Raw genomic sequence first — 20,286 nt, 5'->3', positions numbered from 1 at the left:
TGAAGGAGTACGAACAACTGAAAACACAGTTTGATAACGGAATAAAAATAATTCTCAAAACATCAGGATGGAGAGATGATATGAAATTTTTATTTCATCTCACTCAAGTGTTCCAATTTTTTAATGAAAAGGGACATTTTCCATTGATCAGGTTTCAGAAATTACCCAACATCAGCAATGCGAGTGGAATTCTAGAGCTATACTAGTGATCCTGGACAGTTCTGCAGAGAGTATGTCGATTTATATTGTATGGCTGGGTAGTAAGCAACCCAGCCATACAATATAAGGGTTGATATTTGACCGCGGCCGGGGCCAGGTTTGATAAAACATAGCCGGGTTTGTGACCGGGGCTGCATTACTATTGATAGTATCCTTATAAATATATTATTGTTATTTAAAATTCATGATATATTTTATATAAAGGTATATATATCATCTCATCGTCATCATCATCACCATCACCATCATCATCATCATCATCATCATCATCTCTACATCATCATCATACTCATCATCATCATCATCATCATCACCATCATCATCATCATCATCATCATCATCATCATCATCATCATCATCATCATCATCATCATCATCATCATCATCATCATCATCATCATAATAATAATAATATCATCACCATCATTATTATCATCATCATTATCTGAAGACTTTACACCACCTAATTCAAAATACTATGATGTCTGGGACACGGAATCATCAGAATCAGAGGAAGAAACTTAAATTATTATAATATGTCTTATTTCTTATTTGTCATTGTAAATATTTATGAATTATATTATATTTTTATATATTATTTTTGTGACTTTTTGTTATATTTTCTTAAACTTTCATAACAAATTTTAACTTGAACAAAATAAAAAAAAACAGCAACAACAACAACGACAACAAAAGTCCAGCCCCGGCTAGTAACCCCTGCAAATTGTGTTTGTTTAGCCGGGGCCAGGTTTGCAAAAACCTCTGTTTTTAGCCGGGGCCGGGGCACCGGTCACTTACTATGGCTGGGCACACCATTGGTTTACAGACCAACTGTACAACGAAAACGACTTTAATAACTTGGCTGAAGTACTGAATCCAAACAAAAAGGCTTTAAGCTCTTTGAAAAATCACTAGAAGTGAGGGCCATCCATACTACAGATCCCCAGAAGTAATCTTCTATTCCTTCTATGCAACAAGCAAGAGCAAGAGCAAGGTCAATGGTCTGAGTCATTGTTGGATTGAAAATTTATTGCATTACATGTTTATGACATTCTAAATGAATTTGAATACATAGTAGTACTTGTGTCAAAATCGATTTTTCAATGGCAGGGTGAACTTTTTTCAAAAGATATGCAAATAATAATTCATTTCGTGCTTTTTAGGTAAAAGTTCATCAAACTACAGAACAGGAGCATGAAGTTGAAAAAAAGTCATAACACTATTATATAAGATTATTTTAATATTATCAGCATCTCCAAAAATTGTAAGATACCAATTTACAATCTCTTTTACTAAGACTTTAATTATTTAGTCACACTATAAAATTAAATTATTAAAGAAAATCAGAGGGAGTTGACAGAATAACCACCCTCTTTTCACATTGAGGTACTCTTCTATTATGTTAATGTTTCATAATTTTAGGGCACCCTTTTAGTGTTCAATGATTCCAATATGCATTTCATTCAGAATATGTCCCACTAGCATTTAATTTATATCATTTAGAATATATACTAGTTGCTTTAATAATCTTTAAAAAATTAAAAAAGTTTTAAACTGCATCTTTTAAGTCTAAAAAAAAATTAAAATGTAAAAAATTGAAAAAAATTAAAATGTATTACCTCAAGATTAAGGACAACTTTTTTAAGCACCTTCATATCTTTTAAAACAGCTTCAACATCAACTTCTTTTAACTGCTGATAGCAGCAATTTAATTCTTCCTTTAAATTTTCATTTTCAGCTAATAATTGTTCATATTTATTGGGCAAAATGTTGGCATTCATATAGCCTGAATCTGCTCTTTGATCTTTTCGCTTCAAACCCTCAAATTGGTTTTTCATCGATATTGAGTCACTCTTTCCCAAATAGGCTAACGGAAGAGGATAATGAATCTGATCAAACTCTACAGTGTATGTCATGATCAAATATCTTTTGTATTTATTGTCACCACTGTTGTTCTTTTTATGGTAAACTTTGCTGCCAATCTTTTGTTCTCTCAAGGCATTCAAATCATCAAATGTCAAAAGATCAAGAGAAACAACATCAGTATTCTAAAAGAATGATTATTAAAGCCCCTGCAAATGATTATCATATGATTATGGAACATATTTAGTTTAATCTTTGAAAGGTTTCATATATTTTTTTATATACTCTTATGGATTATTAGGGATTAAGAATAATCTCCTTAGGAATATTAATTTAAATCATACTTAACTTCAGAAGTCGAAGCTTCAAGTAATTTTAATGTTTATTTGGATAATTATTTTATTTAGGTTTATTTGGATAATTTATTCAAGTAATACGATATTAGAATAGAGTAGAGCACTCTCACTTTGTAATCAAGAAGTTTTGAGTTTGATCTGCACCACATCCCTGATAGAACTGGGCTCAACTTGTTTCTCAGCAACCATGTTTGTCAAGAACTTTTTTTTGGAGTTAAATGGTTGAAAAAGGTTTTTAACAACCATTTTAAAATTAGTAATTTTTTTACTGTAATGGCTCTTGTGGCCTTGGGAAAATGGACCTAACATGTCACTGTGGACCAAAGAGACAGCCAGGTTTCATGTTGTGGCACTCAAATTAAATTCTTTTTATATAAAAGTATTGTCCATATTGTTTCAGAAAAAACTCTTTCTGAAATCAAAATGCTATTATATCTTCTTAGATAAAACTATATCATAAAATTGTAATAAAAATTCCTAATTTTTTGCTGAATCCCAAATAAAAATTAAACCTTAAAAATCTTTTTAAGGTTTAATTCTTCAACTGGTCGTAAATTTTATTTTATTTATTATTTTTTTTTTAGTATTTTGTATTAAAAGCTAAAACCATGTATATACAATAATTATATTAATATAAATGATAACAAAAATTTTAAATTCATAGTTATTAGTTGCAGTAAACTTACTGTAACTATTAGATAAACTTTATTTTAGAATACCCAATATATAAATTAAACTTAATATATAATTACCAAGGTCACTGATTCCCTGATTCCATAATGCATTAGCAGTTAATTATAATAAAAATAAGTTATTTTCACGAGGTTCATGAAATTAATCTTTTAGTTTAGATAGGTGAAACATTTTTATGGTTGCTAAAAACGGCTGCGAGCAGCACCTCTAAATTTAATACTTCTTAAATATACGTATTATATATATTAAGCCACATGTATGGAATAGCAATTGGCTCAGTGTGCAGTATATGTATTGCATATATATTGCCTTATTTTTAGTGTTACATAATAACCAATATTAACTGTAGTAAAATAACATATAGATATTTTTTTCTCATAGAAAGTTTAAATTTATGACCTGCTATGTTACATTATTGATTTACCAGAGTCAAATATTAGGCTAAATATATAAAAAAAAGTTTATATATTATAATATATTCAATTGACTCACCTTTATAATCTTGATTTCTTTCTAGACATTTTCCTAATTTTTTATCATTACATTATAAATTCTTATAGCTTTAATTCTATGTTTCCTACTTTCATCTGAGGCTGACGAGTTTGTGTTGCATGAAGGTAAACAGATTTGGTCTGTTTATTCCCATATGACAAAAAAAAAATTTTTTTAATCTTAAATCTTTTTAGGAAATGCAAAAGAAAAACTTACAATTTTCACAGTGGAGTCACTTAAGGTCCAGAAATAAAACAACATTTTCAGATTGTTTAAAGGTTATGATATTGACAAGTTTACAGGAAACAACAATGCTTTATGGTTGATTAAAAAACTATTTACCAAAGTAAATAGTTTTTTAATACGTAAACTAGTTGTTATTAAATGGATACATAAAATGTAAACACTTAAAAACAATTTAGTTTACTTATTATGTATTGCATGTTACAAATTTGTTGTTTTTTTAACTATCGTGCAGCTGCTATGTATTAAATAATATTAATAGTCGTATAATGCTTTTAATTGGATAAATAACATTATCATTTGCTCATATCATGCTTTTATTTGGACTTGTAACTAATTAATAATTAGCTTAATATCTCAACAATACATTATGAGTTGTTTATATTATACTTCCGTGTGGAATTAGAACACTTTAAATTTTTAATACCACATTTAAATTCCCAAAATAAATTTTACTTCAACAATGATCAACATGATCAACATAAGCTCAAAAAAGCTTAGGAAACCTACAAAAAGTTTAAACAAAACTTATATTATAAGTGGAAGATTTAGTAAAAAACCCTATGATTTACACATGAGCGATTTACCAACTTACAAACAGCTCATTTAATATGATTACAAGTTTAAGAAAGATTTATTTTATGGACAGAAAATTGACTTTTGACTTGAAAATTGACAACACAAAATTCAGTTTTTTTTTTCTTTTGATAAAAGTAAAATACTAGTTTCTTAAATGAAAATGTTTATGCTCATTATTGCTTTTAATATTGTTATGTTATTATTATTTTTAAAATTGTTTTGTTATTATCATTAATAAATGTTTATTATTATTTTAATATTGATTTTAAATGAAGTTTGAATGTTTATTATTATTTTAATATTGATTTGATAATGAAGTTTGAATGTTTATTATTATTTTAATATTGATTTGATAATGAAGTTTGAATGTTTATTATTATTTTAATATTGATTTGATGATGAAGTTTGAATGTTTATTATTATTTTAATATTGATTTGATAATGAAGTTTGAATGTTTATTATTATTTTAATATTAATTTGATAATGAAGTTTGAATGTTTATTATTATTTTAATATTGATTTGATGATGAAGTTTGAATGTTTATTATTATTTTAATATTGATTTGATAATGAAGTTTGAATGTTTATTATTATTTTAATATTGATTTGATGATGAAGTTTGAATGTTTATTATTATTTTAATATTGATTTGATAATGAAGTTTGAATGTTTATTATTATTTTAATATTGATTTGATAATGAAGTTTGAATGTTTATTATTATTTTAATATTGATTTGATGATGAAGTTTGAATGTTTATTATTATTTTAATATTGATTTGATAATGAAGTTTGAATGTTTATTATTATTTTAATATTGATTTGATAATGAAGTTTGAATGTTTATTATTATTTTAATATTGATTTGATAATGAAGTTTGAATGTTTATTATTATTTTAATATTGATTTGATAATGAAGTTTGAATGTTTATTATTATTTTAATATTGATTTGATAATGAAGTTTGAATGTTTATTATTATTTTAATATTGATTTGATAATGAAGTTTGAATGTTTATTATTATTTTAATATTGATTTGATAATGAAGTTTGAATGTTTAGGAGTATGTAGAAAAGTCAATGAGCAATCTTTATTGCGCTATGGTTTATTATTAAAGCAAGATTTTTTGTTGAAAAATATTTTTATAATGTGACTAACATTAGATAACCCAAGCATTATAAATACTTTATTGATATTATAGTTGATATATACCAAGTTTTATTTGAAATAAAAATTTGCCTGATACTGCTTTAAGACTTATAAAAATGCAACTTTCATTGATCAATCATAAACTTTTATCTCGAAAAACATGTACTTTAAAATCAAACAACTAAAGTTACACTAGAGTTACTAAAGTATATTTATAAATATAGAGTTACTAAAGTATATTTATACAAACTAGAGTTACTAAAGTATATTTATACAAACTAGAGTTACTAAAGTATATTTGCTAAAGTATATATATAGCTACTATATATATTTACTAAAGTATATATGTTCATACAAAATATTTAACAGCCTGAATCAGAATTGTCTTTTATTTGTTTCTTGTTTTTTAAATAGATTTAAAAGTTTTTTTAAATAACTTTTTATGTGGTAACTTAAAATTTTAATTAAAAATACAAAACTTGTGTTAATTTAACCATGTTTAAATCGAAGAGAAGTAACAAACTAGTCTTTATAATAACGCACAGACTCCTCAACCCTGCTGACCTACAGGCAAAGGAAACATGAATACTTTGTGCATCTTTATTTAAAAATAATATAAAAAGAAAAAAGATTATTTAGAAAAAGAATTTTTGAAAGTGTTTTGTTAACATCACTTTGCAAATATTTTGGTTGCATATAAAAGTTGTACATCAGGTTATAAACTTAAGATTACAACGTAAGGCATCAATTCAAATCCATGGTTACATCGCAATCAAATAATCTAGTGGTCAGCGGCATAAGCAATAATTAAATTTGAAACTAAATAGTTTTAAAGATGAAATGTTTTAATTAAAAAAAGAAACTATTTAATTTTACAAGCAATATTTTTTAAATAATAAAAAAATCTGTGATTTCTTAATTAATTAATTTCAATATCACAAACTCCCTTCTGACTGTAACAATCGCTTAATTCAACCCTTGATACGGTTTTTTTAATTTATTACAATAGTTAAAAGAAATTTATGTGACATAATCATAAACATTTTTGCAAGTATATTTAAGGTTGATGTTAGATAATGGTTGCATTTTATTATGCAGAATACTAATATACAAATTCACTTAAAGTTTAACGATTTCAAAAGTTTTCAAAGTTTAAAGCATCCTAAAACTTCTTTAGATTAACCATTTTGTTCAATTTTTAAACTTTAGCACTTAAAACAGATTTTATAACTTTATTTTCTATATCTAAAGGACTAATGGTCTGATTTTAAAAAGATTTTGATTGAGTGTCACAACATAAAATCTGGCGGTCACTTTAGTCCCACAGTGTTCTGTTCAAAATTTATTTAAAATATCAATAATTTGTCAGGTAATTAGTCTTTTGCAGCTTTATTAGGCAAATCAAAAAACATATAATAATTATATAGAAAAAAGTTAGAAAATTACAGATAAAATACCTGAGAAAGAGCTGATTCTAGCATATTACAAAAGATACTAAATTGCTTAAAATTTCCAGTTTTGTGAGTTAATTCTTCAATATCTACAATATTTGAATTAATTACTTTGATTAAAAAGTTAATAAATGCATTTTAAGGGTTCAAAGTGATTTTCAAAAATAGATATGTCTCAAAAATGCAGTCATCTTTTTACTAAGAGATTTAATTATCAATTAAATTCACACAACTTTAATAATTTTACATGATTTAATATTGTCTTTACAACTATACTTGTATGTACATCTATTCATTTAAAAAACAGTCAATTTATATGCACTCTATGTGCCTACCCCTGAATAATTTAGTCAACTTAATATGGCTATCCCTAAACAATTTAGTCAATAAATATGCATAATTAATAATTATGCAATAATAATTATTAATTGTAAAATTAAAAATAAAGAAAATAATAGAAATAAAATAGTAAAACTTGCACATAACAATAAAAAAATAAAAAGCATTCTGATCAATAAATTTTATTTTTTTAAACAATTATATATATAAAATATTTAGTTTTCACAACTATTTTTAAAATATTATTTTTGTATATATTTTATATATAATATAATTATTGAAAATAATTTCTACAATTATTTCTGCAACTATTTCCTTCTTTAATTAAATTCCCATAGATTACACATGAGTTTACATGAATTTTATATACGAGTTTTTACTAATATAATATATATATATATATATATATATATATATATATATATATATATATATATATATATATATATATATATATATATATATATACATATATATATATTTACGCCTTTTCGCAGCTCACATTTTGCCTGTGAAAAGGCGATTTGCCTACGCGTTCAGCAGTTGACGACCTTTAAACCTCGAAATTTGTCCAGATTTTCTTCTCTCATTCTAGCTTCATTTTCAATCACAATCTTTATGTTTCTATGTAGACTACTTTTTGATACAGGAACTGTATTTAGATCAACACCACCAATCTTGAAAAGTGAGGACAGAAGTAAAGTTTCAGCTCGAACGCTGACCTTGTACCTAGTCAAGAAAGGAAACCACTTGTCAAAAACATCATTCATTGAAAGCTCCATGTAAACTTTATTTTTACTGATCTTCTTTTTTTTTGGCAAGGCTCAAATTCACTGTCAGTATCAGTGGCACTCGTACCACTTAAAGATAATTCTGTCTAAATCTTTCATCCTTTCTATGTCCTCTATAGCTTTTTTCTTTGACATTTCTTGTTTTTCTTTTTTATGTTGTTCTTCTCTACGCATACTTTCTATCATATCGTTTTTCCCCGTCTATTATTTTTTCTAGATAAGATTTATCTTTCCCAGTGTCAAACTTAACCATTTCACCTTTGAATGCTCTCTTCAGGAACTCAATATCTTTTGTCTTTGCTCGCTTGTCTCTATTTTCGTCATCTCATAAGTTTTAAGATGTCTATTTTATAAACAGGATAAACACAGTTTGCTTCTTTTATAAAACTCTCTGTTTTTGTTTTATATTGCTCTTCTTTCATCTTGTTTATTTCCATAAGGGTTCTAAGACTACACAGTTTCTTGTAGCGTTCATAAGATTTCTCAAGCTTCTTCACTACTTGTTCTGTAACCCAAAATCTTGAATTAAACCCACCCTTGTCCCAAATACTTAAAAGTTCTCTTAGAATGCATACTCCAGTAAATTCTCCCCTGTCACTTTTCGTACACTCTCCTCCAATGCAAAGCATAGATCTTGACATTGTCTTTTGTGCACAGGATAGTTTTGCGTTTTGATTATTCTTACTTAACCTGAGCCAATATATTCGACAACAAACTTCTCCCAGTGTGGGTAGTCTAAACATATATAAAAGTCTTTACATATTTGTTTCAAAATTCAAAGTTTTTTATCTAAAAAAAACTTTTCCGATTCATTATCTTAATTAAATCTTAAAATATTACCTGTTTGGTGCAAATATATGTAATGGATGCTGATGTATGTAGATTGTTCTTTTACACCTATTAGTTCTCTGTGGAGCTAAATTTATGTTGAAGGATGTACCTGAGGTTCCTGGTTGACAATCCCTGTTAGTCTTAGGAGAGGTATATCTCATTGGAGGAAGACTTCTGCAACGTGTAGTTACCAAGGAGCTCTCCTCATTTTTCTCTCTTACATTACTCTGTCCATTTCTAGTCCTTGGAGATTTACGAGGAAATTTATCATCATCGGCCATTATATATTTTAAGAAATTTGTTATAATCTGAAAGGTATAAAATGAAAGGGTCTTAAAATATTTTACATAAAAACAATTATTTGAATAGAGCATTAATGTGGCTAAAACAATGACAAAGTAATGCAAAAACTACATATTTGAATCTGACTTTATTCATCCAAGACACAATATTTCAATTTCTGTATAAAAAATCTGATTTTATGACTAAAATAAAACATCTTAATTTGTGACTAAAAGTTATGACGAAGGTCTTTTAGAAGATTCCATGCAAATAAACCAAAAAGAAATTGGAAAAGACTTGAAAAAAAGTGATTTTATGTAATTCTAATGTGACTTTTGACTTTATTTGTCTTTAATTGTTGTAAATGACAAGTTTGTACAAGTATTAACTCTTAAATGGAAGATTTTTTTTTAAAAAACATAAATAAATGTAAAATGGACAATTTTCTACTATTCAATTAATAAATTAGGGGCACCGAAAGGGAGGGGGGCAAATAATTCCATGGAACTTTGCATATGAAAATACCTTGTACTGGAACCCCTTGAGTTGGAGACCTAAAAATTTTTTTTGGTGTGTCCTGGGACCAAATAAGGATGACTGAGATAGGGTGCATTTGAATTTTTTTTGGTCAGGTTAAAAGTGGGACACCCTAATGTTACATTTATTCAGAAGAAATAACGTCAAAAGTAAAAGCATTTAACCGCAATTGTAAACTAATAGATTTTTTGTTAAAGAAACAGTTTGTTTAATAATTTTTTTGTTGTTGTCAAAAATTAGTTAAAGAAAATAAAATGTTTTAAGTTTTATCTTAAGGAATTAAATATATAAATTCCTTTTAAATATAACAATTATTTTTGCCATAATAGTTTAAAAAATGCACAATTTATTTTGATTTAAATATTTTATTAATAAGATATTTTGTTGATTGTTAATTCAATAGCGTTCGTTTAATTTATGAAAATAAATTATGATCACAAATATGTTATCGGTAACCATCAAATAATTAAAAAAAACTATTTATTGTTTAAAAACATAATTAAAAAGAGTTCACAAAGTAAATAAGAAAAAATTTATTAACAGTTAATAAAATAACCAAAAACCAACTGTAAAATTATAAGAAAATAAACAAATATTATGTTACATTTTATTAAAAAATATTTTTTTGAAAATAAAATTTAGTTCATACTTGAAAAAAATGATAAAAATTTTTCAAATAGGAACTTTTAGGATTTTATTTTTAACTTTTTTTATAGTGAGAAAAAAAAAAACTGTATGATTTTTAACGTGTTAATAAAATAACTTTAATTACAATGTGGTACTTAATACGCTAGTGACGCAATGTAACTTCAAACAATACAGAATATATTTGCTGAGTTGAGTTACTTTGAAATGCGTTGCGCGTTTTTTGTTACGCAGCAAAATCTTGTAGGCCTGCAACTAGATAGACGGACGATTATCTGCGCCTGTGTCCATACCTGTGTAATTCAGTTTATATTGGCAAATCAAAGCCAGTGCAAAATACAATTATTTTTAATTTAAACATCAAAATTTTTTAAATTTATGTTAAATTTAATGTTTTTATTAAATGTAACAATATTTTTTAGGTTGAGAAGTATTTTACTAGTTAAAACAAAAATAATAAAAAACATCTAGTGCATTTAAAATAAAATATTTAAAATTAGTTCAAATTAGGAACAAAATAAATCAAATTAGGAAAAAAACTTCACAAAGAAAAAGATTAATGAATTAACTTTTATATAGGAAAATTAGAAGAAATGAGAAACAAAATTATATTTATAAATTAACTAATTGTTTTAATAAAAAAGCAAGCTAAATATATACAAAAATAGAGTTGAAAATTTGGTTAACTGTAACATTCTTTTTAATGATGCTTGAAAAAATAAATATAAAAACAATCATTGCTGATGATTGTTTCTCTGATTTATTTATGATATGATACAAAACAACTTTGAAACTAACAAAATTATAAAACTATGATTATAAAAAATTAATAATCATAATCATAATCATTTTATCTTTTTTTATCTAAATAAATGCTAATCGTGCATGATAGTAAATGCTAATCGTGCATGATAGTGCCAAGTCCATTTTAGACTGATTCAGGAAGTTTATTTTTATTATCTCAAAATATTTTCAACATATTCTCTAAAACTATAAACACAAATTAATTTCCAAGTAGATGGTTCAAAACTATTAACAAGAGCCAAAATTTGTTATTGTTTGATGCTAAATTATTTTGATTTTTCACATTTCAGAATTTAAGAATCTGAGAGTCAGACTTTGTATTAAACTTTCAATTCTCTTTTTATGAAGAAGATTTCCATATAATACATTTTCTTAAAAATGAATACCTTTATAGGCTAATTGGCTAAGTAGTTAAGATAGTAAGCGACTAAGGTTGATATTTGACCGAGGCTGGGGCCGGGGCCAAGTTTAATAGGGGCTGGGGCCAAGTTTAATAGGGGCTGGGGCCGGGTTTGCGACTGGGGCTGCATAAACATTTATACATCCTAAAGCATACTTTTTTATTCAAAATTTATGTTATATTTTGTATATATATGTATATATAAACATGATCAACATGATCAGCATAATCATCATTACCATCATCATCATCATCATCATCATCATCATCATCATCATCATCATCATCATCATCATCATCATCATCATCATCATCATCATCATCATCATCATCATCATCATCATCATCATCATCATCATCATCATCATCATCATCATCATCATCATCATCATCATCATCATCATCATCATCACTATCATCTGATCATCTTCTCTTTTGGCAAATACTGTATCATATAAAAATTAAAGTTTATATAAATATGAAAGGATATTATATGCTAGCATCTAAATAAATAGCTAACATATCTGTTTCTATCCATAATATGTACGCATAAAGCCCATTTTTTAAGCTTTTATTCCTTCTCTTCGATTGTAAGTCAAGCCTCATTCTACTCCACATTTTTCACCATTTTGAGCAATTGCTTTATTAAATATTATTCATTTTTTTCATATTTTTTACAAGAACATCTCTCTTAAGAACAAATGTCTTTTTATTATTCCAAGAACCGGATGTAAAAAGGTCCTGTTTGATCTTAAGCTCTGTTATTCTCAGTTTACTAAATCTTGTATATCATCTCAGATATGAGGTTCTAGAGGCTTTTGGTTAGTCTTTAACAGTGTCATTAACTAAAGTAATTCTAACATTTAATTCATGGGTCTGATCATTTTACTTCTCCCCAAAATAAAGCAGAGTTATTTGCAAAGAAATCTTACTCTAACTCTGACTCTTGAATCTAATGGCCATACTCTTCCTGCCACTTTAACAAATTAACCCATTGTTAAACATCCAAATCACTCTGGCTTCCCATACTAAAGTCAATTCTTAACTAAACACTTCTACAGTTTGTGCTTCAGACAAGATTTCCATCATACTCTTAAAAATGTGTTCTCCAGAACTCTCTTCAATTTTTGCTAAATTTTTTGAAAGTGCTAAATAAGTGGTTCCAATTTTTCAAAACTCTAGAAAACACTTTGACCTCTCCAACTTTCCTACGATTAGTCTTCCCTCTATTATTAGTTTCTTTATATAAAGGTTTGAGATTATTAAATTATTTCTTTCTAACTGCAGTATTAAAGTTATTCTTGAAGGCCTATACTCTTCTTTATTTCAAGTAACTTTAAGGGTACCATAAAGTTCTATCTTTGCTCCTGTATTGTTTCTTATCTACAATATTAATCTTCATGAAAATTTTACATGTAAAGTACCTCTCTAAGCTGACAACTCAATTTTATACTCATGTCTTGACAAAAAATTTCAACTTTTTAATTGCTTAGAACAAGCTGACAATTTTTAATCTGATCTCTCTTCTGTAACAGCCTAAGGCTTGCAGTGGCTTATGGATTTAAATTCTGGACTTAAAATCCACAACTTTTGTTAGACAACAAAACCCATTTATTTACTGAAAAAAAAAAATGCTATGTTGGCATTCCAATATTGATGAATAACAACCCTCTTACTCTCAGGCAAAGTCTAAAAGCACATTGTAAATATAATTAGACCTGCTTTATCTGCCAAGCTTGAGTCACTCTTCCATTATTGTAAAGTTGCATTTTTTTCATTTTTCTACAAATACTAACATGGTTAATGCTTAAATGAGTTGTCATCTCTATTACGATAAACCAAAACTCATTATTGCTTGGCTTTTTATTCAACAAGTTGCATCTTTTTACTGTACTGTCCCTTCATGCTATAAAAACTTTTATTAATCCAGCTTTTTTTCCTTGAACATCAAAATAACCTAATAACTATTACCCATCTTCATGTCTTCTTTTTTTATACAACCTACAACTTTTCAAGTCTTCAGTTAACTGTTTCCTAGTATTTTAACTTATTCTCTTATTTTAAAGTGACTCATTACTTAATAATGGTTGCTTGCAATCTTGTTGGAAGTAAATTAGAGTTTAAAAATATATAAATATATGTCAGTATTTAATAAATAGTAAATGCAAGCATAAAATTATAATATATATAGTTTTATAAATTTTTTTTAGCCCTGGCTATCAACCCCTGCTTAATCTTACAATTTTGCCAGGGCTGGACCGGGACCAGGTTTGCAAAAAGTCTCATTTTTAGCCAGGGATGGGGCCAGGGCCACAGTCACTTACTAAGTTAAGTCTATGCGATCAACACAACATTCATAAACTCCCAGTTTTTCCATGAATTGCTTGAGCAGATATAGTTCTTAATATAAATTGGTCCGCTTTTGTAATATTTTGTGGAGAGCTTTGGACTGGAAAGCTTTAAATAAAAATTTCATCCAAAATATCTAGCATCAAGTCTCATAAAAAATATAGTGTAGGGTAAGAAAAACAGACTGCACAAAAACTGCAATCAGCCCACCTTATTTCCTAAACGTCTTTTTTTTATAACATTGTTATTCTAAAGTCATTGGAAATATTTTAAAGTTCTTATTGACTTTAATTTAATTGGTGGAATGTTGCATACATTTTGTCAATAAATATTTTGAAATGATTTATTTTCCTAATGTCTTTTATGGAATAATCCGAAGCAAATTCTAATCTATGATTCATCAGTGCCAAATAATAATTTTAGGAAAATCATTGCAGATTTTTGTGTCTATGCCTGATATACATCCGACTATAGTACTTGCTGTAGGAGCAAAACCCTATTTTTTTTTTTTTTTCCTATAATCAATCCAAGAAAGTTTAATGCTTTCAGTAATTTATTGAAAATTATTATACCATTTTGAACTTTCAATTGCACCAAATCTATAAATTAAGTGGGGCAAAATATTAGTTTCTACTTTTAAAAATACTGCAAGAACTAATTTACTAAAAATAGTTTATTTCTTATCAATTATTATAAATACTTGTTTTTCCATATTAACAAGTGGTATATTCCTTTTTACCAAGCTATACACAGTGTTAGTCATTTTTTAAATTGTATTCTATCTTGTTTATTTTGTCGATAATTTTAACAGCATTATTGTGCAGCATTGTGTATTTTCATGACCATTTGATTAACTTTTAAATTAAGGTGTTCTTTTATTTTCTTCCTCATATTGCCAGATGAGCAACATTTGTCTTCAATTAGGCAGTTTTGCCATTCTTTTGAAATATGAAGTCTTTTCATAATATTTATGGTTAATAATTTAGTTCTGGTGCAATAAGAACATTCCAGTTTTTTATCATTTGTAAGAAGGACATTGTATTTTTTTGAATGAAAAATATTGCATTTTATTCTAACAATCAGGAAAATAGTTTCCAAGAAAATCCAATGATTTTGGCATCGATTCTGTGACTATCATGCATTTGAGCAACTTTAAAACTTCTATTACTCAAACTTTAAACTCAGAACATCTTTAGTTATAAAGATTTTGTTTGCATAAAGATAATTGATTAAAGATGCATTGGATGATAATAAATTACTAAAATATTTTTAAATTAGGCTTTTTAAATACTTATGTAATTATTTTTTTAACCTAAATTATATTACCCAAAAATTTACAAAAGGTAACTAAAATTAAAGGTTGAATCATAAACTATTAGCAACTTAAAATTACTTTGATATTGCTTAAACCTTTGCTTTTAATTTATTGAAAAATTAAGCGAACAAGAGTTATTTCAAGCTATTAACTTCAACAACTAGTTTGATCTTAAGTTGCTTACTTAATATATAGTGAGTTCTTGTTTTATATTTAATGAGAAACTCTGCGCACAAGATATACTCCAAATTGTTAGCGTGAGCTAATGTGAGCATGCAAACTTAGGTTATTTACTTATATATAGTTAGTTTTTGTTTGAATAAAGTATAGATTTCAATTAAATTTATTATTCCTAAAGTAAAAAAAATTCTTTCTTAGAGGGTTAAGAACCAACTCAATCAATCGAAAACAATCGGCTCTATCAAGCCTGAATGAACCCATTGCAGCATTGCAGCACATCACTGTACATTACATTCCATGTAAAACTATTACATTCCATTAAATAAGTGGGACAAAAAATTGAAATTTTTTAGTCGCCCTCTCAGATTTCTTTCAAATTTCAACAAGTGGTACCTATCATCATGACATGAGAAAATGTAAAGTTTGAGCTCTCAAATCCAAATGGTTCAAATGTTATGATGTTTTGAAATTCAGCCTAAAATGTTTTTCTTTCAAATCCGCCATTATGGATTTTGTAGTAGTACTTTTTAAAGAATAATTTAAGATCTAGAAGGAAGAATGTGGCTAAAAATTGGTACCTGACCGTTTTTGAGGGTGCTGAATTCATGAATGTCGAGAAAATAATGAAAGTAAAATTTTTTGATAGTTCTTTTTTGATTTTAAAATGGCCAGTCAAACTTTTCGTTCTGTTATCATGGTTTGCGCTTTCATTAACTTTCAGAGTTGCCAAAGTCTCATGGATTCAGTTTTTTTCCCAATGAAGTATAAGATCTTAGACTATCTTTATGAAAAAGATGGTTTTGGTTTCTTAAAGTATAATAAAGATATGTGATTTTGAAACTTAGACAAATAAATCCTTTTTTTGGCCTCCATTCTCCTGTATAAAATTTATAGCGATACTTTTTGTGAGAATAATTTAAATTCTAAAAGATAATATGACTGAAAATTGGTACCTGACCATTTTTGAAGATGTTGAATCCAATGTAGAAAAAAAAAACCTAATTCAAAATGTTTGATTACTGTTTTTTAATTTGAAATAGTTAAAAACTACTTTACCATAAAACAAGGTTTTATGGTAAAGTAATAATATAGTTTTGCGACATCTACTGTGATGTATAAATATAGTTTTGTGATGCCAGTTATGTCGTATAAATATAGTTTTGAAACATCAGTTGTATAAGCATAAAAATTATTTTAACTTTAGATTAAATAATTATTGAGTCTTATTTGGTAATTCAATTTCTCAGTAATGGCAAACAGCCAACAGTGCTCCATTGGAATCAAGCTAGAAAGTAAATGTCCATCTTACAACATATACAACTTTGCTTAGAATCGAATCTTATAAAGATATTCTTGAAAATGAAAGAGAAATATTAATGTGGAGGACTGGGCTATTAACAATCAATCTCAATTTGTCTACATCATAAACATGTTTGTTTGAAGCCTTATGCAAAAAAATTAACACAGTGCTGCAATCCATTTAATACTCATAAAAAAGTTATGTAAATATAAATAACAAGTTATATAATGCTATAAAAGGTATTTATAGTAATTTAGTTTTGTGAAAGTGTTGTGAGTTACAATAATAAAATTCTTGGCAGCCAAATTCTTAGCTGTATTTAACCTTACTATTAAATGCCATACAAATTTTAAACTTAAAATAGTTTTATTAACACTTTTATACATATTAAAAGAGTTCTTTCCTTCTTTTTAGGCACTCTTTGTGAAAACAACTTGGATACAGCAAAGTACCTATGCAGTAAAGGCAAATTTGTAGTGCCAGGTGAAAAGCTTTGTCCACAATGCAGACATAAATCAGCCTCAAGTGAAGAATCAGAAGAAAACAAGTCGGAGAAATTACCTGATGATAATATAGAAAAAGAAATTATACTGGAATCAACAAGATAATTGCTCAACAGTACTTTGTGTGAACTTGAAGTTTCTCCTCTAAAAATTCATTTATCTAAAACCTCTAACAAGCCTTCACTTTGAAGGAGAAAGATGGAGCAAGTTTAAGAAGCAGTTATTTAGAAACAAGAGTCAATGTTCTCTTCATCCAGATGTCATCTACAACAAGAAAGTGAAATTAGAAATATCTTTTTGTATAATTTCAGATAATTTGAATCATGATGTTGGATTTATTAATGAAGTTATACATAAAACCATTATTCATATAAGAACTCATCTTTGTCCCCAATTACAAAAATTCATTATTTTTCTGATGGTTGTGCAGGGTAGTATAAAAACTACAAACATTTCTACAATTTATGTCACTATGCTCAAGATTTTTCTGTTCATTGCATTTGGAATTTTTTGCAACGAGCCATGGCAATCTCCATGCATGATGGAATAGGTGGCACTGTTAAACGGCTTGTTGCAACTGCTAGCTTGCAGAGTCCAACCACAGGTCAAATACTGTCTTCTCAAGCAATGTTTGAAAACTGTCAAAAGTCAATCAGTGGGATCATGTTTGCGTATGCCACTACTGAAGAAATGGAGCTAGTAAGAAACAAACTTACTGATAGACTTTTAATAGCAACCACTATTTCTGGGACAAGAAGTTTCCATCAATTTATACCTTCTTTTTCATTCAATTATAAAAATGAAAAGGGTACCAGATGATTATGATTTTGCTCTAACATTTGACTTCCTCAATAAACAAAAATATGAAACTATTAAAATGACAACTTTATGATGTCACATCACCTATTTTGCAAATACGACAAATTTAACTGGCATGGTATGCTTGCTGAAGTTAGTAAAAAGAATGATGATTGTATGGTAAAGTTTATGTTTCCACATTATCCAAAACAGGATGTTAATTGCTGGGTGCCAGGAATGGATGTCATTTCTCTTGTTTTTTGTCACCATATTCTGGGTGTCAGTACCACATCTCAAAAGAAGATAAAACTCTACATCTCAAAAGAAGATAAAACTTTGAACAGTTTTATCTTGTCAGTAAAAGTTTATTAATATTTTACTTTCATTATTTAAATGATATCAATTTCAATTTTAGTAATATTTGGTTATTCCTTTTCATTTTTATTTTTGAGCTTTTTTCAATAAAGCAGGTTTTTTACTATTTTTCAAAAAAATTTGCATTTTAGTTTCTTATTTTTTAATACAACATTTTAACATGAAACCTAAAATTTGAGCATGCAATCAATAATTTGAAACAATCCTTAATTATTATACATTAAGTAATAATGTTAAGTTGAATTATCATAACCAATAAATAATGAAATTATATTTTCAATGTACTTCAAATGTGTTGATATTGCAAATTATATTTCCATGCATACTTTTGAAAATATTGATTACAAATATGCAAGTTATGCAAAGCAATATAAGATTTTTATTTTCTTACAGAGACCTAAACTTTTCTAAGACCTCTTCTTTCAAATTTAGAATAAGACAAATCCAGAAATATGTGAAATGTAAACCATGGTTAGGAAACAAAAAATTTGACTTATGATATTTTAAAATTAAAAAATTATTCTCAAATATTAGGAATTTGGTTATTTTCTCTTCATCTTTGTATTCAACACATTTAAAAATGGCCAGGTACCAATTTTAAGTCATATTTTCTTTTAGAATTTAAATTATTCACACAAAAAGTATCGCTATAAATTCTATACTCTGGGAGTTAATCAAAATGCAACTCTGGGAGTTAATAAAAAAACAAACCATGGTGACAGAACAAAAACTTTGACTGACCATTTTGAAATCAAAAAATAACTATCAAAAATTTTAAACTTCATTATTTTCTCTATATTTTTGAATTCAACACCCTCAAAAAAGGTCAGATACCAATTTTTAGCCACATTCTTCCTCGAGATCTTAAATTATTCTTTAAAAAGTACTACTACAAAATCCATAATGGCGGATTTGAAAGAAAAACATTTTAGGCTGAATTTCAAAACATCATAACTTTTGAACCGTTTTAATTTGGGAGCTCAAAATTTAAATTTTTTTCATGTTTCATCAATACGTACTATTGGCTAAAATATAAAGAAAATCCAAGGGGTGACTGAAATGACTGTCCCACTTTTACATGGAATTACCCTGTATATATATGTATGTATATATATATATATATATATATATATATATATATATATATATGCTTATACTTTCTTCAAAAACTTTTAAGTTTAATAATTAAGTACACAACTGAAGAAAGTAATTATGTTTTAGCATGGTTTTTACATGCATGAACGCATAGAAAAAACGCATGCGTTTATGCATGGAAAATTTCAGTTTTTGTAATTTTAGTTTTCGTAAAGTAATTGCATTTGCAATTACTTTACAAGAAACCATGCTTAACATTGCTTTCTTCAAAAGCGTGTTTTTTTTTATTTTCTTATTATTGCTAAATTAAAGTAATGTTTGCTTGCCCTTTTTAAAGTCTTGAAAAAATTTTTTAAGATTTGCAGAAATATATATAAATTAATAGAATATATAGAACTATTATGTTTATTTTTGTTCTCTGTTTTTACTGTGCGTTTAACAACACCAATAATATGATATTTTATTATTAAATACTTGATATTATTATGAATATAATAATATCATATTTAATAAAAACTTAATATAATAACTTATTAAATAGTTAATATTATATTATCATTTTTAAATGTTTTAAAAAACGAATGTCAAAACAACTTTTATTTTATTTTTAGTTTCCTTTTATAAAAATGTCTTCAAGTTTTTTTATAAGTAAATAAATTTAACAAACTAAATTGAGAAAAATTCACTATTTTGTAA

General features: G+C 26.7%; 1 protein-coding gene across 2 annotated transcripts in view; it reads right to left on the bottom strand.

Moving 5' to 3' along the window:
• Window positions 1-20,286, bottom strand: part of LOC100212030 (centrosomal protein CCDC61) — an 83,008-nt gene that overhangs the window by 59,959 nt on the left and 2,763 nt on the right. For both annotated transcript variants that reach the window (XM_065805612.1, XM_065805613.1), the window contains exons 2-3: window positions 7,053-7,135; window positions 1,839-2,267 (exon numbers count right to left, since the gene is read on the bottom strand). In XM_065805612.1, coding sequence (XP_065661684.1) covers window positions 1,839-2,267; window positions 7,053-7,135 — 512 coding nt within the window. The remainder of the gene's footprint in view (window positions 1-1,838; window positions 2,268-7,052; window positions 7,136-20,286) is intronic.

Source organism: Hydra vulgaris, chromosome 09 (assembly GCF_038396675.1).
Source record: "Hydra vulgaris chromosome 09, alternate assembly HydraT2T_AEP".
Lineage (NCBI taxonomy): Eukaryota > Metazoa > Cnidaria > Hydrozoa > Anthoathecata > Hydridae > Hydra > Hydra vulgaris.
The sequence above is the reverse complement of the archived record's forward strand: the minus strand, read 5'-3'. Positions and strand labels throughout refer to the sequence as shown.